This window comes from Delphinapterus leucas, chromosome 5 (genome assembly GCF_059928025.1).
Source record: "Delphinapterus leucas isolate spDelLeu-1000000601 "Yukka" chromosome 5, BTC_Dleu_Yukka2, whole genome shotgun sequence".
Lineage (NCBI taxonomy): Eukaryota > Metazoa > Chordata > Mammalia > Artiodactyla > Monodontidae > Delphinapterus > Delphinapterus leucas.
In genome coordinates, this window is record NC_143133.1 from 99,967,362 (window position 1) to 99,989,382 (window position 22,021).

Sequence of the window (22,021 nt, forward strand, 5' to 3'; positions counted from 1 at the left end):
TATTATCTGATATTTATCAAGGATCTTGCACTTCAAACTCTTTGAAATTGACTTCATGAATGATTTCAACATTATATATTTTCTCTTTTTTATTAGCTTATGTGCAAATGAATTTCTGTCTGATACCTCGTTCCCAGCAAAAGTGTTGTGTGTGAGCAAGTATATATATGAGTGTATGTAGACATTTGTATATGTTTAAGCACTGCATTTGCCCACGATGCCCCTGCTTTTATTGGGAATAGAAAGTGGAGATTCATATACTTCTTAATTTCCTCTACTAGATGGCACACTACTTATGAACAAGAATTGCGACTTAATCATCTTTGTATCAATGGTTCTTCATTAGTTTGGTACCTGCCATGTCCTGTTGCTGAGGATGAACTCATCCAGAAAGTGATGCCTTGCTGCTACTTTCTCTGTCTCAGGAATCTTCTAATAATGAAGCAGTTATTTGCAAACAGTGAGCCTGGAAAAAGATGGCAATATACAGGAAGAGCTAAGGAAGGCTCAGGGGACATGGAACCAAAGAGAAGGCTCTTGTGGGGGCTGCAGAGCTTCTCAGAGCTTAGTTGTAGGCTGGAAGAAGTCCAGAGCATGGGAAAGCCAACTCAGTCCAAGGCACCTTCACTGCAAAAGGGACATCTGAGCCAGGTCTTCAAACCCGCTGAGCTCCACATGCACTTACATTCCCTCCCCGACTACAATGCCACCTGGACTTTGAGACTGTTTATCAAAACACTTTTCAAGTTCCCCCGCTTTCAGAACATTCTTCCTGATTACATAAATCAGTATTTATTTCTTACTTTCTTAACAAATGATACCTCTTATTCTCTGTATCATAAATGATTGCATCTGACTGTGTTCAGTTCATGCTTTCTTTATAATTTTCTTCCGTGTCATGCTTTGTCTCCTTAATAAGATTATAATGTCCTGGTGGAGAAAGCATATCATAAATGCGTTCTGTACTCCTCACGGTGTCTTGGCAATCCTGAAAGTATATAAAATTTAAATAGGTGTGGCATTAAATTAATTGTAAGTTTATCGTTTTTTCTTTGCACTGAAGTTGCTACATATCTAGGCTTTAGAAATGAGGAGAATGTTGTGATTTAAAAGATGCAAAATGCATCACTTACTTAAACTTAACTGTTTTAATCAGAGTCCCAATTGAAAAAGGTGACAAACTCAAATTAGCATAATTTGAAGAAAGTTTCTATACAAAGATATTACTTAAAAAGTGTGGATAGGCTGTGTGGGATTATAAACAATAGTGAAATAACCTGGGTCTGATAATAGTGAAGGAGCTTTTCCAGTCTGCGGTGTAAGGGGCAATGGCAGAGAGGTCTTAGTGGAACTCTGAAAAAGAGTGCCATGTAGTAAAGTCTTCTAGGGTCCAGTAGTGATTTTTGGTCAGAATACAGAGCTGACTCAAGGCAACCCGAGCTAGGGAGCCAGGGAAATAAATACCCTGATCTCACACTTCTTCCTCCCTCCTATCCCTGCCATGGCTGCCTATTGGCCCAACCCAGTGGAAAGCTATAAGGATGGGAATCCAGTACTATCATCCATGCAAGTTAGTCTCCCTGGGAGGAAGCTGGGTGGAAAAGTGCAGCGTGTATTTGAAGGGGCACGTGGAAGATATCTGGCACATTCTCTCTTAATGGAGCCTGGCCTGATACTTGGAAATTTATACCACTAAGGGTAGTACTTTCTTTTAAAAAATTAATAGTGAACACAGATTTTTGAATTCAGTAAGTCAAATGCCTATATGATGCCACTCCACTTTAATTACCAAGTAATGTTACATGTGCTATCCCAGAGATACATACAAAATGCTATGGAAGTCAGGGAGGGAGGGACCAATTTTACTTGGAAAATCAGCAGGGTTTCTCCCTGGGGTAAGATCTCTAAAGGTTCTAATGAAGAAAGGAAGAAGGAAATGCTGTACAGAGAGCACAAGGTGATTCCTGAAAGAGCAAACAGCATAGAGCAAGCATATTCTGAAGAAACCAATAATAATGGGAAAAGAAAATTGGCCTTTGGGGTCAAACTGAAACCTGTTCAAACCCCAGCTCTTCCACTTATTAGCTATGTGATATTGGGAAATGAACAAAACCTCTCTGATGCTCAGTTTTATCATCTGTAAAACAGGCACAGTAATTCTTACCTCACAGGTTACTTTTATTGATTAAATGAGACAATGTATAAAAAACCAATAATTATGTCCAGTTGTTAGGAGTACTCTCTTTAGACACATACTATTATTTCCAAATTCTTATTCTAGATTACAAAATAATAACCTGTTATTAGGCTGAGAAACTATAGATTAAAAGGCAAACAATCAGATAAACAACAAGAATTTACTGTATAGCACAGAGAACTATATTCAATATCTTATAATAAACTATAATGGAAAAGAATCAGAAGCTGTACACCTGAAACTAACACAATATTGTACATCAAGCAGCTCAATTTTTTTTTTTTTTTTTGTGGTACGCGGGCCTCTCACTGTTGTGGCCTCTCCCGTTGCGGAGCACAGGCTCCGGACGCGCAGGCTCAGCGGCCGTGGCTCACGGGCCTAGCTGCTCCGCAGCATGTGGGATCTTTCCAGACTGGGGCACGAACCCGTGTCCCCTGCATCGGCAGGCAGACTCTCAGCTACTGCGCCACCAGGGAAGCCCCAGTTCAATATTTTTAAAAGGGCAAACAAACAAATCATCAACAAATTAAGTTTCTAACTTGGATTCATATGGTAACTTTTGTCTTGGGTGGTGGATCACTTGTAATAGTCGGTAAGCAATCCCACTATTTCCCATTTATGGTTGTTTTGTGCTGGCATCTAGTTTTGGTACTGAATGATTTCCCTGTTTTTGCTCACTTCTTTCTTTTTAATATGTTGTAAACCGTCACGAGGTCTTCCTCATGGGTTTCAATATGCTTGAGGTCAAACTTGTATGCATATTAAAGAGCAATAAATAATAATGTTCGGTGAATGGAGTTATATAATCCTTTAATCCTCTATTAAGTTATTCAAGAAAGATCTTTCAACAGCTATCACAGCTAGTTCAGGCTTGCTTTCTTCACATCTTCTGAAAAGGGTCAGGTTTTTCCATTATCTAAAATATTGAGTTTGCTAACTTTGAGATGTTTTTGGACTCTACTGAAGAGAAACTCAGTGACCTTGATTTAATCTTGCTTTCTACTATAAAACATTCTTCTTCAGTAAATAACTGACTTTATATCCCTTTTCTTTTTCTCTCTTGATGTATATATATAAACATATGTGTGTCAATCCATTCATTTTATGCCCTTGCCCCCATGTCCCACCCGCCACATAAAAGATCAGGAAAGATAGCATACATATATCTACTACCTCTTTGGTGACTTTCTTACATTATATTTGAAAAAGTATTCTATTGTTTCTCATTGGGTTTTTTTGTTTTTTCTTTTTTAGGAATCTTGCCTCTAGCTTAACAATATGTCCGTTGATCTGCCAATCTGTATTCAGAGTTTAGTCAGATTTAGATTGGTAGTTATATATGAATTAGACTACATGCCCCCAAACAGCAAGTGGTTTACTGACTTCTAATGCTACTGCAGACACCCGTGGGTATTCATTAAATGTTAATTAATAACGGTATGTTGAGTTGAATTGACTTGTGGATTCTGGCTGACTGCTCTTCAATTTAAAATTATGAGATGCACAGCATCAATCTATCAGCAGGCAGGATCAAATTTTTATTTATTGCATGTGTCTAGAAAATTGTAGAGCTTTAGGAATTCAAAGAAGTAGATATTTGTACTAGATATGAAAGATAATACATAACGGAAAAACAGAAACAATGTGAAAGGTCTGAGAGCATTTTCTAGGGGCTTTTCCTTGCCTCTGTTACTCTTTAAGTTCTCATTTGGAGTTATCCAAATTCATATAAAAGCTGGGTGGCTTTTTAAATTATAACATTTTTGTGGATAAGTGGATAATTATGAGAACTTGAAACATTGTTGTTGTCCTGAGTGGACATTATACTTCTCTTTGCTAAGGACGATAACTATTTTATAAGGCTTTGGAAGTAGTTGCAGATTATTTTGAGAAGTAGGAAGGAATTCTTGAAATATTCTGAGTTTTTTTTAGCTTTATTATGGTTCTCTTAATATGGTTCTCATTTGTTATAAGTGATTTTTAGACATGACTCCATATTTATGTTTTCTGCCTGCAAATGGTTATGGAGAGTCATAGTTTTAAGGCAGAATTTCAGATTTTCATCCACTTGCTTACTTAATATTACCTAAAATTATAAAATTAACTTTTTAAAAAGCCCAAGAAAAATCTTTCTGTAATAATTCTGATATACTTAGCCAGATTGAATCCAATTTGGAGTAAAAAGAAAGAAGTTTGGTCTTTTAGTAAGATGGATTTGATATATTTCTGAGCATTAAAATTAATTTGTGTCCATCAAGGATTTTTAAAAAAATTGTTTAAGAGGGGTGCCTTTTGTCAGGCAAACATTCCTCAATACTACTTGTATTTAAATTAATATTCCATTAATTAAAGATGTAGAACCCTAGAGTTTTCTGAGCCTTCAATCATAGTTCCAGTTTTTCTTATTTTACATATAAATCTAGTAAATTGTATGTTATGATTTAAATATAACTTTTATTTGTTTTTGGTTAAAGCTCAATAAACATGAATTTGACAAACCAGATTTCTCTAAATATTTAAACACTGTCTATCCACTAATTGAAATCACTGAATCATTTTAAACCATACAATATATTTAATTCTCATAAGTACTTCTGACACCTTCCAAGGCAGACATAGAGATCTACCAATATCTTTCCAAGTAGGTAATGAATACTTGCCAATCTATTATGTTCAAGCATTTAGATTCCATAAATATTTTTCTTTCAAAAATTCAAATATTCACTTGTATTAGTTGAATTCTGCCAACACATATGCTACTTGGTTTTAAACCATCTCTTCATCAACTGATTTATTTGAAGTGATCCTACACCTTCCTTTAATAATAAAATTTCCTATCTGACTTATTAATCCTGAGTGTATGGTCATTATATCGATGGTATTGAAAACTGATGGTTTAACCTATCATAAGTAGTGAAAATTTTTAATTCCAGAGACTTTGAAAGGAAATTCAGCTTTTTGAAATGTGTGAGACTGAATTAAGAAGTCTTGCCTACAAGGAGTCGTGTTTTAAGGAATACATCAAATGATCTATAACCAACCTCAGTGAAGTTATGTATGTGTATTCATATGTGTTTATTTTTAAAGAAATCATCCTAAAATGTGTTCATATCACCAATATGAAAACTAAAAAGAGAAAATCTGTGTTTTGTAGCCCTTCTAGCAGTGTTAACCATTCTAAATTTGGATTAAGAAGTAGATATGGAATAGTATTCTTTATAGGAACTTCTATGTCTGTAGTCAATTTGGGAGCAACATGTGCCATTCTGAGCCTACTCCTTCTGTAGGGTCTTGGAATTATATGTAATGAGAATGGGACAATTACGTGACACTCCTAACCCCAGACATAGGGTCAGGAATTAACTGATAGAACATAGAGACTCTTTTCAACATTCAATGTGGAAACAGGTTACACTTAAGGAAATCATAGAGTTAACATGTAATATATTTCTATCAAGCAAGTTATGAAAATATTCCCAAGTATCCTTATCAGTGGAAGTGATAATAGTTCTGAAATACCAATGATCTTGTCAGTTTAGGTTTTTGACACATTATATAAATGTGTGCTCTGTGAAGTAGTGTGCCTTTACCTGAAAGGCTATGTTCAAATTCCAGATCCTTAAGACAAATTTTACACCTTACCCTCCCAAATATATATACATGAAAGCTCATGAAACTCAGAAAATTCATAAACTATGGGAGACAAAGCATAGTGTACAGTTGAGCTGTTCTGATTGCAAAGTTAATTTTAGCTGCTTAAGAGAACAGAATTTAAACCTAAATCAAAGAGTTATTCTTAATTTTATACTATCACAATGATTACTAGTTGCCATTTGCTGAGAGGAATAATTTAATTTTGAGCTATGTATCATAGCATTATATTTTAAAATATCAATTCTTTTTATATACCAAAACACATTTTATGTAACTGCTGCTATGTAAAATTGGCTAATTAGCATCTGTGGCAGTTAAAACTAATAACGTATAAAGAAAATTGTCCAAATTAAGTTGCCAGAAATTTCCTATTGAGCAAATAACTAAAAATTGTGTTCAAATAAAAATAGTAAAATTTAACTTTTAAAAATGATTTATCAATTTAACCTTAGTCCCGCCTTATGTTGCCCCCAGGCAGAGCTGTGAAGAAACAGCTGCTCTATGTGAATTCTTTTTCTTTCAATGATTCTCTTCTAGATGTTCTATATATTTTGAAAGTAATAAAATTTGAGGGGAAATCAATTATATTAATTGTCAGACCTTATTAAAGATTCTAAGGAGAGTGAGAAATTTTGAGCACAGCTTTAAAGAAATATGGATGAGTCTTTAAACCTCTTCTCTTATACATCATCAATTTTTCCGTCTCCAGTGAATAATTCCCATAAGAATATAACACTTTGTAATGTTTCTCATCTTAAATCCCTTTGTCCTCACAACTCCCCTACCCACCCATCACTGCCCCTATTTCTCTGCTCCTCAATACATTAAAGTGCCTAGAAGACTTGTTTATACTGGCTGTGTCTGTTTTCTCTCTTCCATAATCTTTTTATTTTTATTTTATATTGGAGTATAGTTGATTAACAATGTTTTATTAGTTTCAGGTGTACAGCAGAGTGATTCAGTTATACATATACATGTGTCTATTCTTTTTCAGATTCTTTTCCCATTTAGGTTATTACAGAATATTGAGCAGAGTTCCCTGTGCTGCTGTACAGTAGGTCCTTGTTGGTTATCTATTTTATTTTTATTTATTTATTTATTTTTGGCTGCCCTGCGAGGCTTGTGGGATCTTACTTCCCTGACCAGGAATTGAACCCGAGCCCTTGGCAGTGAAAGCATGGAGTCCTAACCACTGGAGAACCAGGGAATTCCCTGGTTATTTATTTTAAATATAGCAGTTTGTACATGTCAATCTCTCCCATAATCTTATGAATACATTCCAATGATGATTTTATTTGTGCTGGCCTGGTTGATCTTTCAAGGTTACCAGTAATATCCATATTGTCTAATCCCTGACCTGTGCTTCCCCTAATTTAGTGGTCTGTACTTAGTCCTCATTTTCTTTAACTCCCTCAACAGCATTTGACTCACCTGATCACTTTCTTTACTCAGCCTCTCTTGTTTCTCTTCCTACCTTCTCAGTCTTCTTTGCTGATTCCTCTTCCTTCTCTCAGTCTCTAAATGTTGGTGCTCACTTGAACTCCTTTTGCTCTGTTCTAGCTACGGTATTCCCTGGGGACCTCATCCAGTTCTATCTTTTTATACTATCACACTGATGACTTCCAAATCTATATCTAGCTCAAGGATGAGTCCAGACCTTTGTTCTGTTCCCTGCTGTATCCTCAGAACTTGGTAGAGTGACTGGAACAATACAGGTGCTCAATCAATATTTATTGAATAAATGAATGAATGTTCTGCTTTGCCTCCCAGGGGTATTGTAGAAACCAAATAAATCAAGAGATATGAAAGTAATTCACCCTGCAATTGTCAACTGATATTATTATTCATCTTGAACTTTTGCACTATTCAAAAATGATTTATCATTTTGAATGAGAGGATTTAATCTAGATCTTCTAGATTAAATTAAATTAAATTAAAAGATCTTCTAGATCTTCTAGATTATATCCTCTAGATCTAATCTAGATCTTCAAAAATGGCATGTCTCCTCAAATTCAATGTTCTGCTTCATTTGTCAAACTCTGAGCACCAAGGAAAGAGGTATAATGAATCTGTATTCAAGTGTAAAAATAAATGCTCTAATGTTTACTCTGATAAAAGTATGGTGTCTTTAATCCGTGAGGCCCACAAATTTGCTAGTCAGTAATCCCAACTTGAATGACATGTCCTTGCAAAACTAGTTGCAGAGTGTTAATCATTTACAATGTAAATAAGCAATTAGATAAGTTATCTGATTCATAGCTTTAAAGCTTAATACTTTCTGGTTGAATGGCTGTCAAAGAAAGCATAAGACATGGATACAAGCTAATAGGAAGAGTATGGTTGAAATACACCAATTCTAAAATTATAGCCTCAGCCTGTTATAGCAAATTCTTCTACAAGAGTATTGATTCTCAAACTTTATGGTGCATCAGAATCTTCTGGCAGGCATCTTAAAGCACAGATTACTGGGTCCCACCATCACAGTTTCTGATTCAGTTAGACTTGGGCCCAAGCATTCGCATTTCTAACAAGTTCTCAGTTGCTTCCTATCTTCTTGGACATAGATGAGTTTCATTACACTTTGAGAAACACTGCAATAAAAGGTTTATTGTTATGTTCACATGGAATATAAAGTTCAGTATAACTCCAAAACATTTCTCCAAAATTTTCCAATATTCCCCAATATTAAAGTCATTGTTTATACTATTAAGGGATCTCCTGATTGAAAAACACTTTCAATTTTAGATTCATTCAAGGCAACAAACTCTGCCTTTCTTCTTTAACTGTGAATGGCATTCCATTTGCTACAAATTGTAGATTATTTCATTAAGACTTGCTTTCATTTGTGACTTCCATCTCTGTCATCACTGTTGGAGTAACATTGATCTGAATATACATGTCATTTATTCTAGCTGCCTGTCTTCTATATCAATCAGATAAAATTTTGAATTCATTGGTTTCCCAAAAAAGCCAATCTAAATTAGAAGACTTAATTCTAGATACTCGGGCTCTTTCAAGGAAATGTTCTACTTTTATTTCTCAGAAGTTTTTTGTTTTGTTTTGTTTGTTTGTTTTTTTGGTTTTTTTGCGGCACGCGGGCCTGTCACTGTTGTGGCCTCTCCCGTTGCGGAGCACAGGCTCTGGACGCGCAGGCTCAGCGGCCATGGCTCACGGGCCCAGCCGCTCCGCGGCATGTGGGATCTTCCAGGACCGGGGCACGAACCCGCCTTGCATCGGCAGGCGGACTCTCAACCACTGCGCCACCAGGGAAGCCCCTCTCAGAAGTTTTGATCAGAAGAATTTAATTAGTTGCTGAGAAGGAAGTAACTAGATTCTGAGCCTCTGACATAATTGAAAGTCAAAATATATTGTTGGATTTAAACAGAGATCCTATTGACTGCTCAGTACAATCTGGGAGACAACTGCCCAAAATGTAATAAATTATATCATTTTTATAGTTAATGTACTCAGCACAAATAGTAGGTTTTTTGATAGAATGAGTCCAAGAAATGTGAAAAATTAGTGGAAATATAAACTATGCCTATTTAAGGTTTTACATTTTTCATTAATCATTTAAATGTATCACAATTGTACTTTTAAAACATGACCAATATGAAAATCAATATTTACTTGAAAGATAAATTGTTACTTTCCTAAGAAAGGACTTTTCTTAACAAATATAGTCAGAATATACATATTTCCAAAAGTAAACTTCTTTCCTGCATTTTAAAGGATTCAAGTTATAAATATTTAATTTATCCAAATATTTAGGATCAAAATTATTATACATGGCAATAACAACGACAGCAGAGCATTGTATGTCGCAAGCACTATACAAGATATTTTATGGTATTATTCATCAGACTAATGCACAATAATACTGTGAAGCAGGTACTCATCACTCTCAGTTAAAGCTGAGGGATCCCCCAGCTAGTCAATGAGTAATTTCAACTTGAGGAGTCTGCTTTCACTGTCCTAACTCTTAACCATTTTTCAGTACTTCTTTATAAGCACATATTTGTTTTTGCAATTTGATCCAGGCAGCACTGTTGCTCTAATATTCACATATTTGGACATTTCTTATAGTGAAGTTTGTAGAAAGGCAATCAGAAATAATTTGTACGGTATAGAATTTTTAGGTCAGTGCTTTCTATATCTGTAGTCAAGTACACAGACTCCCAATAAATCATTTCTAAATTTAATTATTAGAAATCTACCATAATTGGGACTTCCCTGGTGGCACAGTGGTTAAGAATCCGCCTGCCAACGCAGGGGATATGGGTTCGATCCCTGGTCCAGGAAGGTCCCACATGCTGTGGAGCAGCTAAGCCTGTGCGCCACAACTACTGAGCCCACATGCCCCAGAGCCCACACACCACAACTGTTGAGCCCGTGTGCTGCAACTACTGAAGCCCGTGTTCCTAGAGCCCATGCTCTGCAACAAGAGAAACCACCACAATGAGAAGCCCATGCACTTCAATGAAGAGTGGCCCCTGCTCACTGCAACTAGAGAAAGCCCACGCACAGCAACAAAGACCCAATGCAGCCAAAAATTAATTAATTAACTAATTAATTAATTTTAAAAAAGGAAAAAGAAATCTACCATAATTAATAAATATCAATCAATCTATAATCAGTTGACAAATGTACATTTATAGTTACTTTTAGCTTAAACGTAATGTAGCTATATGTTGGATGATTCCTTCTTAAAAAGAGATTATAACCTAGAAAGGAGTATAGGAAGTATGTAAAACAGTATTATAAAGTATTTATGAAATTAAAATGTAACGTTAATTTTATTATAATGTAAGACAACGTTTAGTAATGTGTTTGTTGTGTACTGACTGCAAACTACAACAGAATGATGATTACAGCCACTGGCCTTAATTAATTCTCATTTTCTGGTTTAAGGGTTTTAAAATTTTCAAAATCTCATTAAAGATTAATGCAAATTTCCTGTAGACAAAATGCATTGAAATTTTGCCATTCTGATATTTTTGAAATTAACCTTTGGAAATACTTGGAAAAAATTTGATTAGCAGTGCATCCCCAAACCCTTAATTTTCAGAGAACAATGTCTCTATAATGCATGAGACAATATGAAAAAATTAAATATGATGTTGAATGTGAGGCCAATTTGTTCTCTGGCTTTATTTTGTAAATTATATGCTGTTTTATTATTGTTGTTGTTTACTAAGAGGTGATAGCATCCATAGAAACCTACAATTTTTTTGCTTGTACTTCACATAACACTGGTTGTTTTCCAAGTATCATTCTCCATAAAAGGGGAAAAATGTTTTTCTATCTCAGTAATTTTCCACAGATATGCTTCAGAATTTACTTTATATCTTGCAATTTATCATTAGAGCTCTACTATTAATGAAGACTCAAACTGTTTTGAAGGAAATAATGCTTAAAAAATTAAGACCTTGCAATGGTATGAGTAAAAATTGATAACCCTACTTAGAACATTTAAATATTTTTCTGTAAGCTCTAATTAAATGGGTAGTACACTAGGGCTAGTTTTGACCTGATTTGTAATTGGAAATAAGGAAACGTTTTGCCCTTGAAATTATTAACAGTATCAGAGGTGTTCACTGAAATATCCTCAGGTCTGTACCATGAATTTTGCTTGGAAACTGAACCTAAATTTCGGTGACCACAGTTTTCCTTGAGCAACTTGTTTTAAAGTTTAAGCACAAACAAGTATTTCACTGTATAGCTTTAAAATATGATACACACATCTTTATATGATACACATATAATACTTCACTTCTGATTAATTGTTTTGCTTTTTAGTTCATAATTTTGACAATTTACAATTATTTTTTTCCAAGGAAAAAAAATCTACTTAGGTGACTATTTTCAGAAATTTCCACACAAGAAATTCAGTAAAATATTTTTAAAAATATATTCGTTAAGAAAAATAGCAGTCTATTTCACTGAGAAAGTCCTAGTTACGTGACGTAGTCTGTACTTTGAGCAACGCTGGTCTCCTGTCCCAAATCTTCCCTTGGGAATGTACTCAGAGATGTATTTGGGGAAAGAGGGAGAAGAGGTTGTAGGTAAATTAGTGATACTTCAAAACCAAACAATTTTAAGCAACACTGAGTGGAGTTAGCAATAATTGTCTTTCAGCTCACCTTGGCTTTTTATTGATTAGTGCTTTCATGACCATACAGTTCTTATCATTTGTTCTTTTCAATAATTTTTTTTTTGCTGATAAAATAACACATGTTAGAACATCTGGAATAATGCGTGCATTATAAAACAACACTTGGTTGAACATCTGGAAAATATAGAAAAGTACCAAAGGAGAGCAAAATAATTTCCAATCCTAGCATTCACAGTAATCATTGTTAAAATTATTGTGTTTTTCAACCTAGTATCTTATTTATCTGACTTTTTACCTGTATGAAAATAGAGATACCATATATATAAAATTTGTATATTTCCTTGTGTATAATAAAAGCTCATATTAATAAATATTCTTCAAAATCCTATTGTAGTGATTGCATCATAAGGAATATTATCCATACTCCTATAAGCAATGAGCATGTATATCTTAGCATACCATTACCAATATTTTTCCTAAATATTTAAAAATCTTTGCAAAGCTTTTCATCAAAAATATGATTATCTTTTAATTATTATTTTGTAATTATAAGAGGAGTTGAAATTTTCATATGCTAAATATTTGTATTTCTTTTTTGAATTAACTGTGCATCTACTTTAATGTAGATTTCTTTAACCTATTCTTAAATTTTACATTAAGCTTTTTCTTAATCTATTAAATTCACTAGGCTTTTCTTAATCTACTTTTTAATTTTTGCAGAAGTTAATCATGCCAGGTATTTTATTTCAGAGAATTTATTTCTGGGAAGGCAAAAATTCATATCAAATGCAAATATATAGAAGATCCCAATGAAATGTACACATACTTTCAATTACATATAAACAAATAAAATTGAATGATGTGACCTACTTGGTTAACTTAAAATCACAGACGCTTGAAGTGTTAACCCTAGAGCCAAAGCATTGCTACCAACCCGAGCTAACATCTAGAAGGTGTATACAATTTACTGATACATTGTGTCTTTTAAAATGTGTGCAAATCCACCATCATCTAGAGTAGTATTAAAAAATAAAAATAACACTGCATAGATACTTATGTTCAAGCAGAAATTAAGAGTGGAAAATGTATACTGGTTATAATATATACATACTTATATACACATATATATGGATTGAAGATGACTATGATACTTTCACTCCAGTGATAATTACATCTTAAGGTTGCTTTTTAAAATTTCACCTTTGGAAAGAATTTTAGATTCACAAATAGGTAAATGGAACATTAAGCCCCATAAAGGATTAACAAACAGAGTGAAACTTGATCCATGTGGCTGAAAGTCAATATTGAGTTTATTCATTTATCAAATTATACATTTAATAAATTGTTTTGGAGCCCCTTCAATTGCAAGGCTCAATACCAGACTCTCAGAACTGAAGTATTATGAATTAGAACAAATGGCTTCTCCAGTTAGAAATCATGTAACCTTAGTACGGAGAATTTAGTTCATATCTATATAAATGTCTCCAATTGTTTTAATCACATTCTTAGCAATGAGTCTATTATTTCCACTGAGACTCATAGAAAAAAGTTTTTCTAAATCTTCTCCCTGTCTTTTGCTAATTCACTGAGGAATCAAGATCTATATCCATGGATGAAATTCACAGATGAGAATTTCATATCTGTGATTGGCAGTCGAAGTGAGAGTCAGGGGTCAGACACACAGCATCATTGGCAGAGATAGGGAATCAAATGAAAAGTCAGGGGATAATGGCCAGTTGTGCTTATAATTCTCTTTTTTCCCTGCTTTCAGGCAGAAACACACTCCAGTGGCTGTCACTCACCCTCATTACTAGGACTGTTTCTGCTGGGGCTGGGAGTGACACAGCAGGGTATAACTGTCCGAATTGCTAAGCATCCTCCAGGCAAAGACAATAATTAAAATATTCTGATCTCAAAATGGTAACTTTTTACAGGTGGATCAGAAAACAGAATAAATTTTAGTACTGTGTCACGCCAAGCAAAGCATCTTTTTCTTTTGTCATTTATTTATTTCTGCGACTTATATGTCATACAGCCATGCATATGCATGTTAATGTGTGGCAAATTTTCCTATATGCACAGTATACAACTTTAATGTGCACTGTTATATATCAAAGAAAGACAGCCTTCTATAAAAACTCCTGTATATGTGTATTATTGACTAATTGTTCCCAAGCACTCACTAGCATACTACACTAATTGTATGTCTCTGAGGTCAAATTAAATGTAATATGTCCTTTTTGCATTTGTAGATATGGGAGGCAGTTAAATGAGACTGAATTAATATTTACAGAATTTCTCTTTTAGCCTAACATAGTGCTAGTATATTAACTTCATTTCATTTAATTCTCACAAAAATTTACTAGATAGGGATTATTATTTCTAAAGCATGACTAAAGATACTGAGTTTCCAGAAGTTATGTGCTTTCCCAGAAGTTAAACAGCTAATATAATATAGAATTGCGATTTCAGAAGGGTTTTCTCTGATTTCCTGAGCCTATGCTTTTTCAGACATAAATTGCTTAAAGTGATGATTGACCTAGGCTAGACCTAGAGGTGTAAGAAAGTCATTGTTTCCCAAATAGTGATATGTTCTCTTTAAAGTGAGAAGGCTCATCTTGTTTATTCAAGAGATCTGTAAACATTAGGGAACTGATTTGATGGCATCCCTCACCCACGCCACCCCCAAATTCACTTGTATTGAAATGTAAAACACCAATGCTGGCTGTTCAGCTGGTTGGCTTAAAGTTATTTCACTTCTCTGACCTTGCACCTGTTCTGTTAATTTGCATCAATGCTAGAAGAGTTGTATTTCTCAACCTAGGACATTTGTATAAAATTCAGAGATCACAAACTCAAATGCCTAGAGTTTTCAGAGCTTTGTGAATGAGATTGGATGTGAAAGAATAGGAAGTGCGGGGCCTGTTGGAGGCTGCACGCTCCTCACAAAGGAGATTGTTTTTGAGCCCCTTCAGTTGCAACATGCAGTACCTGGCTCTCAGAACTGGAGGGCTGTGAATTAGAACAGTTGGCATCTGTTCGGATCCACTTAAAAACAAACAACGACAATGTCTTAAACAAACAAAATACTTCGATATGAATTAGTCTAACCCAAGGCTGCAAGTTTACAGCACTTAGTGAAAATTAAATTGTTCATAGATTATTTGAGCACCTTAGCAGTCAGTATAATGCTGAAATATTATCAGAATTCAGTTAAATAATACTTAATGGTCCATTTTCTTAATTATTCCTTCTGTGAACCACACTAGTTTTTTCAAAGAGAATGAAGCAGTGCAGTCACTGATACTTGTTTACAGAAATGCTCCTCTAAGCATAAAAATGCTTTATAGATCTCCAGCATTTCAAAGTTGATTTTAGAGGTTATAAAGGTTTTAAAGTGTATGAGTTGTTTTCGACCAGTGAGGGGGCGGGGAGCGGGGCTGATAAGAGAAACCAGCAAGCAAGGAGGTACTGCTGGGGTTTCCTAAAGCTAACCCTTAGGTGGCAGGGCCATCTGGGGTGTTAATTTGGCCGTTGAGACTGGCCAGGCTTGTGTCTTCTTCTGTGTGTTCCCCTGAAGGTATGATTTGGGGTAAGAGGCTCCCCTTCCAGGACAGAGCACAGAGGAGGACCTCTGGGGCAGATTCTCACATGTGGCTCTTTTCCCTTTCCTGGGACTCGTACTCAACCATGATGTGCCCGGTGGCCTCACTGTGTGCGCTGAGCAGACTCAGACTGTTCTGCGCTTGCTTGGAATGAAAACTCAGGCTCTGCGGACCATTTCTCCATCTTTCATTTTGTTTTTGCTATTTTTCCCTATTCAGCAGTACGGTGTGAATAGATTGGATTATGAGTTAATACAGGCCTATGGGTTGTTGCTAGGACAAAAAGCTAGGCTTTGTTTGGGGAATGACATTTGTTTGCTGGCTTTCTCTTGGAAACATAAGAGCCTTTCCCTTCTAAGCAGATTTTTTTTTTTTCCCATGATGAAACCATGGTAAATATTTCTGATTCATTGGGTAGAACCTAGTGCTAGCTGCATTAGGTACAGTTTATGTTTCAGGGATTGACTAGGAGGCTGCTGACGGGGAATCTTCCGCTGAGCACATACTCATGTGTTAATGTTCCTGTCTTCTTACAGGAGGCGATCGAGATCGGATGACAGCAAATCATGAGAGCTACCTCCTTATGGCGAGCACCCAGAATGATATGGAAGACTGGGTCAAGTCCATCCGCCGAGTCATATGGGGACCGTTTGGAGGAGGTGAGTGTATTTTAAAATCATGGAAAAACAGAAAGGTAGGCCAAAACTGTTCATCCTTTTCCCCCAGCCCGTGTCACTATCAGCACCTACTTTCAAATGGAGAATGTTAAAATAAATAGTAAACTACTAATTTATTTGTAGACACATATCTAAGTAACTCCTAGAAGTTCAATTTAGATCAAATATCATTAATAACCAAACTTCCTCCACGAATATTTTGAATTATAAAAAGGGATAATATTTTTCTTTTATCTTGGATGTTCCATTTTACTAATAATACATAGTTATGAGCCTCATATCATAAATGTAGATTAGTTAATAACCTGTAGATACAGGGCAAAAAAACATTTTGACTATTAGTTTTGGAAGAGATTTCAGCCCTCAGATGCTCAGTGGTATCAAAGAGGAGTGGCAAAGCATTGGATGAAAATATGCTGGTAATCAGAGTGACAAAAAAAAAAAAAGCTTTGCAACTTTGCAATCAGGAAAGTATTTGTGGATTTGATAATAAGTTTCTTTTAAAATTGTTAGCTAATACAGTGTAGAGAATATATCATGTGAAGAATAAGCTACATGGTGCTATGAATAGAGCTAAAAGGAAGAAGGAAGGATAAAAGATGTGATCTTTTCTATCAAGTAATATAGAGTGATATAAACAGAAAACATATTTAAAGAAAAATCCAATAAATGGAACCAAACAGATAAGGACCCCAAAATATTCATCTATAACCAACATGTATTTCCAAGAATGTAAAGCCTAGTTATTTTATGTTGATGTAGTTAAAATAAATGATATAAATCAAATTCATATCTATTAAAGCAATTAGAACTTTCATATTTATTTTATATTCTCTTTTGCATATTGTCAGCCTCCGAATTTAGAAGTGAATTTTTTTTCCCTTAACATATCCGATGTTTCTTAAGCTGACTGACCTCTTTACATTTTAGAATAACTTCAAAAGCTTAGTTTAAATAGTTGAAAAGTTAAGCTAAACTTAAAATAGTAAAGATTCATGGAAGACATGTTGATATTTTACAAGAGTAGTGGTACATGTCTGCAAACTGCCTGTCCTTTAGCAGGATCTCCTCTTGGGGAAGGGGGAGGTTCCTAACCAGGGTGACCATTCATCCCAGTTTGCCTGGTAACAGTGTAGTTTACTACTGTTGTCCCAGGCTAATTATTGACAGTGCTACCTCTCACTCTCACGGTGTTCTAGTTTGGGTGACAACTTGTATGGTCGCCCTATTCATATACTAAAATGGCTAGTAAGTGACTTCAAAATGTTTGAAGAGGCCGGTGGGCTGAGATCCCATCCCAGTGCCTTAGCAGAGGGGTCTTCATCATGACTATTCATGAGAGATACATACTCAGCTGCGAGAGGTCTTCTGCTACCCTCAGGGTCAAGGATTTTTGGGGAAGCCTAAGGATATGTCTTTTCAAATTTCCTGTTTCCCCTCCATTATCAGGTTTCTGAGGCTCCTGAGTTCAGGAAGATTCTTAATATCTGCTGAAAGTGGTACTTTTGTTGGAGGATTATTTCTATCAAGGATTATTTTCTCCCATTCCTCCTCTTCCATCTGTCCTTTTCTCAAGAAAAATGAATGAGATCCAGTTTACTTCACCAAATCAGTGGCCACAGGAGGTCCTATCAGCCCAGGAGTATCACAGGTGATCCTACTGGGATCCATGTGTTAACCTTCAAATTTATGAACCTGGAAGGAATACTCTAGTAGCTGATTGGTTTGTATACTTTATCCTGCAGAATGTGCTTCAGGGATTTTGCAAATGCCTGATTCAAATTTACTTTTAAAGAGATATATTTTAGCATAGAGCGCTTACAACAGAAACAATACCCTGAAGAATAAATCTTCTCCTGCCCTCTTTGCTTTAATTGAAGAGTGTTAATGAGATTGTAAGGCAAGCTCTTAAAGTACTCATTCAATTTGCAAGAAATCTTTTGTAATTCATCTGATATCGGAATTTCCTAAAGTTGTTAGAGAATACACAACCAAACCGAATGCTGACCCTGATAGAAAATTGCAAACGTCACCCATAATCTCATGTTTCAAATGTTTGTATTAATATAGCCCCTCTATACTTACTGATTGAATTTTAAAGAAATGTCACAAATTTGAGTTGTAAACAATAAACTTATATGACTGAGGAACATTTTATTTATATATTGGGGTTCCACTTAGTATTTCATTAAAAATAAGTTTTTCACCAATTAAGAATATTTTACTTTAATTTTATTTATTTATTTTTTAACATCTTTATTGGAGTATCATTGCTTTACAATGGTGTGTTAATTTCTGCTGTATAACAAAGTGAATCAGCTATACATATACATATATCCCCATATCTCCTCCCTCTTGCGTCTCCCTCCCTCCCACCCTCCCTATCCCACCCCTCTAGGTGGGCACATAGCACCGAGCTGATCTCCCTGTGCTATGCGGCTGCTTCCCACTAGCTATTGATTTTACATTTGGTAGTGTATATATGTCCATGCCACTCTCTCACTTTGTCCCAGCTTACCCTTCCCCCTCCCCAAGAATATTTTAAAACCACTCAATTAGTTCAGCCTCACATTTTGTAGAATAGGTCATTAAGACCCAGAGAGAATGAATGACTTGCCAAGTGTCGTACTGTGAGTAACATAAGTAGGAAGAAAACTCGTGTGTTTTCACTGTGAGCTTCTTCCTGCTTTATTGTACAATAGCTTGATCTATTACTTCTACTATGGTAGTGAAAAACCCACAATTACAAGTCCATGCCTTATTGATAGTATATTCTTCAGTATATGAAAAACAAAAGTGTTTAAAAGTTGACAAGTAGGATGAATATAGTTGAGTTCTTCAAAAATATCTGAATTAATACCATCAAGAAAGTGAAAAGACAGCCCATTGAATGGGAGGAAAGTATGTCCAGATCATATGTCTGATTTTGGACTTCTACCCATAGTATGTAAATAACTAACAACTCAAAAATAAAGACAAATCAAAACTTTGACCCAGTTAGAATCAATTTAAAAATGGGCAAAGATCTGAATAAACATTTCTGTAAGGAAAATATACAAATGGCCAATAAGCACATGAAAAGATGCTCAGCGTTATTAGCCATCAGGGAAATACAAATCAAAAGCACAGTGAGATACCATTTCTTTCATACACACTAGGATTGCTAGAATCAAACAGTTCCGTAATAACAAGTATTGGCAAGGATGTGGAGAAATTGAACCCCCCCCACATTGGTAATGGGAATTTAAAATGTAGCTGTTTTAGAAAACAGTCTGACAGTTCCTCAGATGATTAAACATAGAGCTACCATATGACCCAACATTTGCACTTTTAGGTATATACCCAAGAGAAATGAAAAATGTATGTCCACACAGAAACTTGCACATCAATATTTATAGCAGCATTATTCCTAAATGCCAATAAGTAGAAACACCTAAATGTCCATCAATGGACAAATAGATACACAGAAAGTGGTATAGTCATACAATGGATTGTTCAGCCATAAAAAGAATGAGGTATTGATGCATGCTACAACGTGAATGAACGTTGAAAACATTGTGCTAGATGGAAGAAGCCAGTCAGAAAAGACTATATATATATATATAGATATATATATATCGTTCTATTTATAAGAAAGTACAGAACAGAGAAATCCATAGAGACAGAAAGTAGATTTGTGATTGCTTAGGACTGGGATGGGAAAATAAGGAGTTTGCAGTGGGTTGGTAGCCAAAACATATGAGATCTTTTTTTAGATGATAAAATGTTCTAAAATTAACTGTGATGACCATTGCATATATCTGAGTATATTAAAAACTATTGAATTGTACACTTTAAACAGGAGAATTCTATGATATGTGAATTATATCTCAGTAAAGTTGCTAAAAAACTCCTGAATTGTCATAATTGCTTTTCATTAGAGAATACATTTCCCCTTCCTATCTTAGTCATAGAATCCAAGACAGTTAATCCTAAATAAAAACCTATTGGCTTCCAACCTCCTTCCCACTGCTCAAAGATTGTTGTGGTTGTTGATTAAATGGCATCTGTAAAGACATTTGGAAGGTGACTTTTCATCCTGATTTATCAAGCTCTGTATACCACCTCCGGATACATTTTAAATGTGTTTATTGTAGAGAGGGCATTTCATTGTCTATATTGCAGTTCTACAACCTGTGTTTCTAAATAGTTAAAGTTTTTCATGAGGCACTGAAGCTTATTCAGGTTGTTTATACATGTAAGATATTCCCTCTTTACCATTTCAATATTAGACATTTGATTAAAACATAGGTGACACCTGAGGAGTTTGCTTAGTTTTTCAATATTTAGAAATTAAAAACTGTTAAGTGAAATCATAAAATATAGGGCTTTGATATTTCTTTTTATGAAAAAGACCAAAGTTACTACAAATACTCAGATGAAGGAGGGGAACCAGGGGAAATGCAAAATGTAGACACCCTCTCTTAACAACCAAGCCTGATAACTTAGTTCAGTATTGAATCTAGATACCTCAACTTTCATTTATCTGATTAACCCCCCTATAAACAGATGCTTCCCTATTAATGATGCTGAGAAGCACATGGTTTCTGCTTAAAAGTCCAGTCCAGAAGTTGGGATGTCAAAACATGTATTTAACTTTGGAAACGTTTAGGGTTCTGTTTTTGTTTGTTTGGGTTATTCTTGTCTTTTTCACTGGGCTTCTGTTGGATTGTTTTTGAGGCAATGTATATGGAAGTACCCAGTCCGGGATCTGGGGAGGGTGAAAATTCATTAATTGTTCGTTAGATCTGAGGGCATAGCCTAACTTTAGCTGCTAACAAAATCAGGTCCTTCCTGTATATTTCTGTCTCCTTATGAAAAGAGTTGAGTCAGAGACTTACCAAGGCAGTAAAAATACTGAATGTGAATAATCCTCATGATGAGTAATTAGCACATGGGCAAGCAGTGGTTAATTAAGAAGCTGTGTGGTCTTGCCCCTGACACAGACCACTGTGTGATCTGTGGTAAGTGATATTACCCCCTCACCTTTAGGTTCCTCACTTGTGAAATAATGTTGGACAAAACTCTTTTAACTAAGATTCATTCCAACTCCAAAGTCCTGCGATCACATGTGTTCCCTCCATACCAATGCTCAGAGAAGTGATGTTTTCAGTGGGCCAAGGTGCCTCTTGTCCAGCGCTGCCACTGTCTTGGTGGGACTGAGTTATACTTCACAGTTCCTTATTTTCCTAGCAGCCTGCTGTGACACAGAAAGCAAAAACAATGGTCGAACCATGGGGTAGAAGTAATAATGATTCCCTCAGTGACAAAATTTTACCTATCTGGGCATGCTAGTCAGAGTAATGATGTTTCTAAAGGGAGTATCTTTTTAATACTCTTCACAGCTTTTTTAAATGCTCCTGCTAAATAGCTAGGAAGGTACCCAGAGGCCTTAGGGGTCAGTTGGGGTTAAAGCACTAGCATTCCAAATGTGCTCATGGAACAGCCAGGTGGATGAATGATTAACCCAGTGAGTAAATTGTTCAGTGACTGGGACCAAGGGTGTTGGTAGACATAGGGGCTGGGGTGCAGCGGGTGCATGCACAATCAGGGGAGAAGATGAAAGCAGGATTGGTTCGAAAACCATAGCCAGACAAATACATATGTATAAAAACGTATAAACACACACACATATGAGTTAACTTGTTTTGTGGTTATGCCTGCAGAATCTTTGCTGCTAAATTTTGAACAGTTTTCTATTTCACACACATATGTTTTAACGATATGCACATTT

General features: G+C 35.4%; 1 protein-coding gene across 3 annotated transcripts in view; it reads left to right on the plus strand.

The window, feature by feature from the left end:
- The window catches only part of ARHGAP24 (Rho GTPase activating protein 24), a 520,392-nt gene that overhangs the window by 418,276 nt on the left and 80,095 nt on the right, over window positions 1-22,021 (plus strand). For all 3 annotated transcript variants that reach the window (XM_089912228.1, XM_022561678.2, XM_089912229.1), the window contains one exon: window positions 16,108-16,230. In XM_089912228.1, the coding sequence (XP_089768354.1) occupies window positions 16,108-16,230 (123 nt within the window). The remainder of the gene's footprint in view (window positions 1-16,107; window positions 16,231-22,021) is intronic.